At 60.4% G+C, this 9,752-nt stretch overlaps 1 protein-coding gene across 4 annotated transcripts; it reads right to left on the bottom strand.

Annotated features, from left to right (window-relative positions):
* Positions 1 to 627: 627 nt before the first annotated feature.
* Positions 628 to 7,981, bottom strand: TGFB1I1 (transforming growth factor beta 1 induced transcript 1). 4 transcript variants are annotated; one of them, XM_081132454.1, is made up of 11 exons: positions 7,933 to 7,981; positions 5,755 to 5,870; positions 5,577 to 5,629; positions 5,333 to 5,494; positions 5,077 to 5,164; positions 4,855 to 4,960; positions 4,548 to 4,742; positions 3,391 to 3,564; positions 3,090 to 3,171; positions 2,756 to 2,904; positions 628 to 2,649 (listed from the first exon to the last, which is right to left on the bottom strand). In XM_081132454.1, the coding sequence occupies exons 2-11, from the start codon at positions 5,868 to 5,870 to the stop codon at positions 2,383 to 2,385; spliced, it is 1,392 nt and encodes a 463-aa protein (XP_080988580.1). In that variant the 5' UTR covers positions 7,933 to 7,981; the 3' UTR covers positions 628 to 2,382. The 4 variants fall into 4 exon arrangements, with proteins under 4 accessions (XP_080988580.1, XP_080988581.1, XP_080988583.1 ...); XM_081132455.1 differs by having other exon boundaries at positions 5,333 to 5,475; XM_081132457.1 differs by lacking the exon at positions 7,933 to 7,981 and adding an exon at positions 6,871 to 7,171 and having other exon boundaries at positions 5,333 to 5,475.
* Positions 7,982 to 9,752: the final 1,771 nt, after the last annotated feature.

Genomic DNA, 9,752 nt, shown 5'->3' with positions numbered 1-9,752 from the left:
CGGGCATCGGGCATCTGTCTGCAGATGACTTCCCAGGTGGGCCAAGCAGATATGGGCAGGGCACCCACAGTGTCTCTTCAAGGGGTGATGAATTTGAAGTGCCTGAGAGAAATGCAGGGCCAGTACCAGAGGACGCATGGCGGCCACTGTCCTCACTGTGGCCTTCAAAGCCCTTCATGACATGGCGCGTTTCCTCTGGGATCTCGTCGCCTGCTACCCTCCATCCAGCCACACTGGCCTCCTTTCCTTTCTTCCAAGAGGCCAAGCTCTTCCTACCCCTGGCCTTTCCATTCGCTACTTCCTCTACCTGGAATGCTCTCCTCAGGCTCTTCGCCTGGCTGGCTCTTTCTCAACCAGGCTTCAGCTTAGGTATTATCTTTTCACAGAGGTCTTTTCATTCTGGCTAAAGTACTCCCCTCCCCTCTCTAAGTACTCTATTTTTTTCCTCCTCACTTTCCCACCTTTCCTTTCTTCCTCCTTCCTTCATTAACAAACATTTATTGAGCACTTACCACATGCCAGATACCACTCTGGACACTGGAGAGACAATGTCACCTGACCAATAAATATGTTACCTGACAGGCTCTCAGGAGCTTGCATTCTAGTTTCAGAAACAGACACAAACAACCAAGAAGTAAACATGTATTCACAATAGTGATGCTGCTATGCAGGGCTAGGGGGGTGCTGTGGGTAGAAACAGGGGGGATGAACCAATTTTACCTAGGCTTGTCAGGGAAGCCTCCTTACTTCATCACAACTGTCACGTGTCACCTTTCCCCCCTATTAGATTTCAGCTCCGTGAAGGCAAGGTGCACATCTGCTCGGTTCCCTCAGGTCTCCCCAGCACCTGGTACAGAGCCTGGCACAATAAGTACCAATAAACACTTGGTGGAGGAATGAATGGGGACTGGAGATGGCCAATTTGGGGCCAATCCTCAAAACAGGAGGTGCTTACAAGGCAGAGGATGGATAGCATTGTTCAGGGAGACTATGTGGAAGGGGAAGAGCAGGAGGCCTGGAAAGACCAGGGAGAGGAGCCTCAGAGAGGAAAGGATCTGGGGGTCTGCCTGAGGCAAGGACAGATAACACTTCACCTGTCTCTTGCTTACACAATACTCTCTTTGGCTGCTAGCTCCTCCTTAAGCTGGAAGGGGCTCTGAGGGTCCATCCTTTCTATCCTCAAAGTCTCCCCTATAATTTGGACCCAGGAGTCCATGCCCCCTCCCTAGGGAACTGCAGAGCTCAGGAAGGCCCCTGGGGCTTGGGGATTCAGATGGAGTCTGAACTTCTCCACACCTAAAACTTCCTGGCCCCACCCTTCTCTGTTGAGGCTTAGCTCAGGTGTCACCTCCTTCAGGAAGCCTTCCTTGACTCCCAGTTAGAAGCCTCCTTCTGGCTCCTCCAGCCCCCAGTGCTTCCCTCAGCCACTGCCTTGACCACACCAAGTGTCGCCCTCGGCCTAGAGATATTATGAGTCAATACTAGTAAGCGGAAAGCTATGCCTTAGTGCCCAGACCCAAAGGGTGGGCATACATTGGCACTTCTGGATGGAGTCCTATCTCTGAAGGTCTTATCGGGAAGGGGAAAAATCTGGAAACCAGACAACATGGCAGGGGTTGGCGGAATTGGGGAAGGAACAGACTAAGTGCTTATTTCAAAAATACAGAGAGCTCAAGGGGGCGTGGAGGGGGTGGAGGCGGGAAGGCTGCGGGGGCTGGAGCGCCCATGCGGCTCCGCCGCTCTCCGCCCGCCCCGTCCGGCCGCTGCCGGTGCTGCACCGGGCTCGCGGGTCGTGCACTGGGCTGCGCCCCGCTCCGGCCGCAGGGGCGCCTGGAGCCCGCCGCCGCGAGAACCGGTGCGAAGGGCGGCGCGGGGCGCGAGGCCGTCGGGCGCACGCGGCACCGCGGCGGGGCTGCGGCTTCGTCCAGGTGGGAAAAGTGCACGGAGCGGAGAGGGAGCGGGGGGGGGGGGGGGGGGCACCGTCGGCCCGGCCTCCGATCAGCCCAGCTGCGGTCGGGGCTCCCTCAAGGGCGGGAATCCAGTGAAGGACTCGCGAGGGGCCGCAGTCGGCGTGCGCCGCACTTTGGGGGCGCCGGGCCTTGTGACTGGCGGGGCATTTTCTGAATTTGCCCGCGGAGAACCGAGAGTGAAGTACCTTAGGGGCGGGTCTCCAGCGGGTGGTGCTCACAGGGCGGGCCCGGGGGCAGCCTGGGGAGGGCGCAGCGCCGGGTTCGGGGGCGGGCCCGGGGGCAGCCTGGGGAGGGCGCAGCGCCGGGTTCGGGGGCGGGCCCGGGGGCAGCCTGGGGAGGGCGCAGCGCCGGGTTCGGGGCGGCCGGGGGCAGCCTGGGGAGGGCGCAGCGCCGGGTTCGGGGCGGCCGGGGCTCAGCCGAAGAGCTTGAGGAAGCAGGGCTGGCAGTAGGGCTTCCCCGCGCGCTCCTGGAAGGAGCCCTTGGTGAGCGCGCGCAGGCAGAAGGTGCAGGTGAAGTGGTCCGGGTGGAAGCGGCGGCCCAGGGCCGACACGCAGCGGCCGGTCACCGGGAGGCCACACGTGGCGCACAGCGAGCCACGCCGCGCGTGGAAATGGTTCTCGCACAGCGGGCGGCCCTCGTGCTCGAAAAAGCTCCCTGCCGAGAAGGGCGCGAAGCATTCCTGGGGAAGGGCGGCCACAGCAGGAGGGGTCAGCGCCCAGGCCGCCCGCCCCACGCCCCACCCGAGGCGAAGCCTCGCCCCCGCGCCCGGCCCGCCCCCAGCGCACCCTGCAGACGAAGCAGTCGGGGTGCCAGAGCGCGCCCAGCGCCGAGATGTAGTTGTCCAGGATGGGGCCCTGGCAGCCCTGGCAGCGCGGGGCGAACAGCTGCAGGAAGTCCCGGCGGCAGTAGGGGCGGCCCTCGCGCTCGTGGAAGCCTAGGAGCGCACGGCCTGAGGACGCGGCGGGGACCGGGGCGCAGGGGCGAGCGCCGAGGGGCGGGGCGGGGCCGAGCGGGAGGATGGGTGGGACCCGGGCCGAGGGGCGGGGCCGAAGGGAGCGGGAGGGCGCGCCCCGGACTCCCGAGGGCGCAGCGGGCGGGGCGGGTGTGAGGCGCGCTCACCCTCATCTCCGAAGGGCTCCCCGCAACTGACGCAGCAGAAATGCTCTGGGTGCCAGTGGGTGCCCAAGGCAGTAACCATCTTCTGTAGGAAATGAAAGTGGACACTCGTTATGACCCTGAAGCCGGCGAGTGAAGGCCCGGGAAACCTACGGAGGAGCCTGGGAATCAGAGAGGGGGGTGGAGGCCGAAGGACATGGCAGAGGCCCAGGGGCAGGGCCACGGGGGGGGAGGGCAGTCGGAGGGGGAAGCTCAGCTCCCAGGCCCCGGTGGACACCCCTCGGCGTGGCCAGGCAGGGCTCACGTGTCGGATGGGCTGACTGCAGAGGCCGCACCGCGGGGAGAAGCGCTCAAAGTAGCACTCGGGGCAGAAGGGGGCCCCCTCCTTCTCGAAGAAGCTGCTGCCTCCCAGGGCGGCGGAACAGCCGCTACAAACGAAGTGCTCCGGGTGCCAAGCATGTCCCAGCGCAGTCACCACCTGCGAGTTGGGGTGAGGCCAGGGTCAGAGTGGCCCTCGGGCTACCATGCCCCCGTGAGCTGAGGTTTACACTGCACTTTTCAGGTCACTCAGTCTGTAAGTGACATTCGTTCAGCGAGGTCTTCCGGCACAGAGTGCCTAAGGCCCAGGGAACTTTTTAGTCTTTTAAAATCAGAAAAAAAATGAGCTAGAAGAAAATGATTTCACATGTAATATTAATATATTCATCTGTATGCTAACACAGTCATAAAATATAATTTTTAATATTTTTTAACGGAGGAAGGGACCTATGAAGGCAAAGGCACTTAAGGCCCATGAAAGTCATAATGCCACCTGATTTGCTCAGATTGGAAATTCTGGGGTGGAAGCAGGGCACTTTATTTACCAGAAGGATCTACATCAACCACTTGGCACAGTTATTGTCAACAATATCTGCTCAGTCAATAAGCTAAGAACCAGAGCTCCCTAACCAGACTGTGGTGGGGGAAAAACAGTCTTGTGCTGGGTGGAGCCGAGTGGGCTTTTGTGAAGATTAAATGAGATGAAGATTTGTGAAGGAGCTGGTAGCACAGTGCCTTACTCATAGGAGGACCACAACAAATGGTAACTGGATTGGAATTCTCACCCTCCCACTTACTTGCTGTGTGATTCAGAGCTTCAGTTTCCTCATTCATAAAATATGAATAACAATAGCCCGGCGGTGGCTCAGTGGTTGAGCATTGGCCTAAGACCCAGGAGATCGAGGTTCGATCCCCAGCAGGGGGCATGCAGGACGCAGCCCGTCAATGGCTCTCATCACTGATGTTTCTCTCTCTCCCTCTCCCTTCCTCTCTCTGAAATCAACAGACATATTTTTAAAAACCATAACAATAATACCAACTTTCTAGAGTTATTTATTAATTAAAGGGAACAGCACAAAGGCTGGCTCTCAGTGAAGATGGGTCTATAGGTCTCTATTTCGCTACTCACAGAGCTTCACTTACTTGCCCAGCAATGGGTTTATTGCAGGAGCCACAGAGGCCCTTGGCCTGGGTGGGAATGCCACGGCGGCTGAGGTCGGACTGCAGCAGCCCCAGCATGGTGTCTAGGCTGCCCTTGCTAGTTGGCCCTGGTGGGGTTGGGGAGCCCTCATTCACTGAGTTTGGCACCGGTGGCTGGGTTGGCCCAGAAGCTGGAAGCTGTAACAGGGAGGACATGAGTTGAATCAGCAAGGACAGATGTGGAAAGGTCTAAAATGGGTTAGGGAGCCACAAAACCACATTGCTCCCCCCGCCCCCCTGCCTGACTCACATGGTTCTGGACTCGGAAGTCAGAGAGTGAGGCCATCAGTCTATCCAGCTCCAGGGTGGCCGAGGTGGCTGAAGGTTTTGGGAGAACAGGGGATGGGCTGGGAGGGCTATGAAGAACAACTCGTGTAAGCTCAGAGCCTCCCAGAGTAACGTTCCCTCCACTAACTCAAGCATCCAAGACCAATCACCTCTCTCTCACCCCTGCCAACTGTGCCAAACTCACGGGCTGGGCCTTTTCTTGTCCTCAGATTGGTCCTCCTTCTGCTCCTCTGCAGTCTCCTTGCTAGATGGGAACTGAGACATTATTTCATCTGCAGAGAGGAGAGAAGGGCACTAGACATAGGGCCATACTCTACCCACCCTCCCACTTAAGGCTTTGTGTCCTTTTACTGCTATTCTGGGACATCTATGCCCCTTAATCTCTGCCCTTCCCTCCCCTTCCCCCATCCAGTCAAGGCCCTTTTCAGAAACCGTGGTACCTGTGATGTTGAACTGAGTAGCATTAAGTTCCTGAAGCAACCGGTCTAGCTCACAGAGCCCTGTGCCCAGGACACCACTGGAAGAGGAGAAGGGGGGAGCCGCAGGGGCCGCAGGCTTTGGGGACTGAGGCTTGCATACGGTACTGGGAAACAGGGTGGGAGCTTGGGTTCAGGGTGGGGAATCCGAGACTCTTCGCCTGAGTCTCAATTGGCTTCCCCATCCCTCAGTTTCCAGGCCTCTTACCTGTATAGGTGGTCCTTGTCCCCAGAGGCTCCTGAAGACTCCCCAGACCCCACCTACAGAGAGATGGACACGTGTGTGGGGTGTCAGAGCTGTACTTTGCCCCACTCGGGCCCAGATTCCCCTAGCCTTGGCCAGACTGGCCCTAGTGGTTGCCCCAGTCCACAGCATCTGATCTCACCTGTGGCTGGTGGCCGTAGGGCAGGGGAGACGTGAGGGGCTCTGGGGGTCGCTCTTTTGGAGCCCCTGCCCTTGGCATGTGTGAGGTGGTAGTCTCCAGGTCAGAGAGCAGGGCATCTGCAGGGAGAGGCCCATCAGGGTGAGAGGTTGAGAGGTCAGTTAGGGGGAGACAGGGCCTTAAGATAGGTATCAGAGAATAAGGGTTCCACGTGGGCAGTGCTTGAGGACAGAAGCCAGTATTAAGAGCAGAGGTCAAGAATCAGAAACAGGAGGCCAGACCGAGGCAGAGAAGTGGAAGGGCAGTAAGGAATACTTATGACCAGAACATCCCAAATGGTCATCCTGGGAGTCATACACAAACCCAGACGCCTGATTTTTTTTATTGTCAAAATCTTTCCTAATGCAGTCAAAATTAGACCTTTACTGGAGCCAAAACTGGCTCCACCCCAAATTGCTCAATTGGCTACATGCCTGGCACCCAGCTTTCAGACTGGATACTCTCCTGCCGCGCCCCCTGGTTCCCCCGGACCCGCGCAGGCCCACCTCCGGGGGGCCCGGGTCCCACACCACGCACCCACTGGGGAGTCTTCGGGACCTGCTTTCTGATTGGCTCATTCTCCACAGAACCAGTGCCCGTTGCCCCTGCTGGGCAGCACCCCCTAGTGGCGGGTGCTGGAACCCCTTCTGTCGCCCAGCGCGAGGGCTCGGCTCGCGGCGGGTTCCGGCAGACGCGGCACGGCGCGCCCCTCCCGCCCCCTCCCCCCGCCCCCCCGCCCCCCGTCCCCCCCGCTGCCCCGGGCGCCGCGGCGGAGCCCTCCCCCTCCCGGCCTCTCCCGGGGCCCCTCCAAACGTAGGGACCCTCAGCTCCTTCCGCCCCGAACCGGCAGGTCCCGTGTTCTCCAGAACGTGGAGTCCCGGGCTCCCCTCCCGCCGCCTTTCCCCGTCCCGCACCGCGCCCCCGCCCCTCCCGCCCGAGCCCAGGCGCCCGGGCAGCGCGCGGGCCGGCGGCGCGCGGGCGCGAGTCGGAGGGGAGGCGGGAGCGGCGCGGAGCGGGAGGCGGGGGCGGGCTGCGGGCGCGGGGGCGGCGGGGGCGGGAGCGGGGCCCGGGCCCACTCACCCAGGTCCTCCATGGCGGGGCGCGGGGCGCGGGCGGGGGCGCGTCCGGCGCGGGCGCGGGCGGCGGGGCGGGGAGCACGTCCGGGAGCTGCAGCCCGGCCGTGACCATGTAAGGAAGCCGCGATCCGCTGGGATGGGGCTGGAGGGAAAGGTGGGGGCAGTGGGGGCAAGGAGCGGGAGAATCCTGGGTGGGGGCGTGTGAGGAGGGCGGGCCGCGGTCCACGCAGGCCCAGCGCCCTCCCGCCCCGGGGAGGCGGCCACACCCCAGCTTCGGCCTCGGCGGCACGGCCGACGGGGAGAAGTTCTGCGGGCCGCGCCCGGGACCCTGCGCCCGGGGCCTCCCAGACAGACCGAGGCTCCCCGCAGACGCCTCTCGAAGCCGGCACCCCAGCCTCAGACAGAGCCCCTCCCGTCAAGCCTTTCCTGAGAGACCTGCTCCGGGCAGAGTTTGGGGGCTGGGGCCAGAAATGATGTTCTGAAATCAGCCAGGCGCCGGGTCAGGGCCCTTCCCTTGGAGGCCCTGACAGCGCCGTGCGGAGACCGGGCCGGCGCCGGACACAAAGGGCGCGCGGTGCGGAGACCCGGCCGGCGCCGGACACAAGGGGCGCGCGGTGCGGAGACCCGGCCGGCGCCGGACACAAGGGGCGCGCGGTGCGGAGACCCGGCCGGCGCCGGACACAAGGGGCGCGCGGTGCGGAGACCCGGCCGGCGCCGGACACAAGGGGCGCGCGGTGCGGAGACCCGGCCGGCGCCGGACACAAGGGGCGCGCGGTGCGGAGACCCGGCCGGCGCCGGACACAAGGGGCGCGCCGTGCGGCGGGGCCCCTCCCGGGCTGGGGACAGGCCTGCAGCTGCACTGACACCCGCGCACGACCCCGTGCGGACTCGGGAGACTCGCGGGCAGCCAGGCCCCAGCCGGCCGTCAGGACGAAGCCCCTCCGAGGAAGGGCCAGACCTGCGCGCGGAGAAGCGCCTCCCGCGCCGCGGGTGGGCGCGAGAAAGGCCGGGCTCCCGCCGCCGGAGGAACCAGAGGCCCTCCCGGACTCGGGGCCGGGCCGCTCACCCCAGAAATTAAGGCTGAAAGGCGACACCAGGGGCGGAAGGCGACGCTGCAGACGCTGCGGACGGACGGACAGCCGCGCCGCCCGACGGCGAGTCCCACCCGCGCGGAGGCCAGGCGGGCACCTCAGTCTCCAGCGCTCGCAACGTGCGTGTCGACTGTACCACGAAGCGTCACCGCAGATTATTCCACACGGAAACACAGGCTCCGAGCTGGATGTGTGATTTTTATTTATTTATTTTGTTAATCTTCACCCAAGGATGTTTTTTCCATTGATTTTTAGGAAAGTGGGAGGGAGGGAGAGAAAGGGAGGCCGCAGTGTGAGAGGGACGGCGACTGCCTGCCTCCCACGCGGGACCAGGCCTGGGGATGCAGCCTGCCCGGGGCTGGAATCCCACCCGGGGCCCTTCAGTCCGAGGGCTGGCGCTCTAACCACTGAGCAAAACAGGCTACGGCTGTACTTTTTAATTAAAACGTAACTTTTTACAGTGCACACCTTTTAAAAAAAATTAAAAATTCCTGGCTGGGTGTGGCTCAGCGGTTGAGCATCGACTGGGATCCAGGAGATCACGGCTCAATTCCCAGTCAGGGCACATGCCCAGGTTGCAGGCGTGCAGGAGGCAGCCGATCAATGACGACTTTCTCATCATTGATGTCCCCCCCTCCCTTCCTCTCTCTGAAATCAATATATATTTTAAAAATATTTTTGTTGACTTCAGAGAGAAACGGAGAGGGAGAGATAGAATCATCAGTGATGAGAGAGTCATGGATCAGCTGCCTTCTGCACAAACCCAAGCATGTGCCCTGACCAGGAATCAAACCGTGATCTCCTGGATCCTAGGTTGATGCTCAACTGCTGAGCCATGCTGGGTGGGCAGTGTGCACACGTTTTTGGATGTGGAACCGAGGTATACAACGTTCTGTTGTAAATGGAGTAAATGCTTAAAACAAGGCTAATGAGGGAAGAATAGGGTACAATCCTTGTTTAAGGCTGTAATTCAGAAAAAATATAAGAAGAATCATAGTGCCATAGATGGTTCTCAATTGTGTAGTTATAATTGCTAATCCTCTCTTATAATATAACCCTGATGTTGAGCTGAGATCGGTACAAGAACTGATCTTAATTTCATGTTTTTCCTATAAGGCAGGAGGCCGTGTTAATTAAACTAAATCGGGAAAACCAGAACAAAACAAGAGAACAGCAAATCAGAACCACCTGGGAGGGGGTTGAAACTACTGATGCCTAGGGCACCCTCCCTCAGCCCAAATCAATCTGAAAGGGCTCAGGCATCAATATTTGTAAATATCTTTCAAAAGCTCTCTGGGTGGTTCTAACGCACAGCCTAATCCGACCTGGACAAACACTTACAGAGGCAGAGAGACAGCAGTGACAGCCTTAGCTCCCCAGAGGTAGCTGGCAGACTTAGTCCAGGCATTTGTCTCCAAGTTAGGCTGCACCTGAGTGGTCAGTATCTGGGAGTCAAGTGATGGAGGCCCTGCACTGGAGACCAAATCCTCACCTACATGCCAGCCCAGGGCTTTGGCTCTCTCTGGGCATGAGTACGACAGGGCCTCAGGGATTCCAGGAACACAGCAGGTCTTCCTTCAGGCAAACAGCAGGAGGACACTTGGCCCATGACATGAAAAAGGGCGCAGAGATTGAAGGCCCAAGATGGGGGATGGACACTCAGAAAACAGTAATGCCAAGGCCTTTGCCATACATCGCCAAACTCACCTCATTCCTTCAGCACAGCCCTCTCAGCCCTGACCAAGGTCTGTGTCCAGCTGAGTGGTTATCTGAGCAATGAGGTCACGTGAGCAAG

Source organism: Miniopterus schreibersii (genome assembly GCF_964146895.1).
Source record: "Miniopterus schreibersii genome assembly, chromosome: 3".
In the NCBI taxonomy this organism is placed as follows: domain Eukaryota; kingdom Metazoa; phylum Chordata; class Mammalia; order Chiroptera; family Miniopteridae; genus Miniopterus; species Miniopterus schreibersii.
This window is presented reverse-complemented; position numbering and strand designations above follow the sequence as displayed.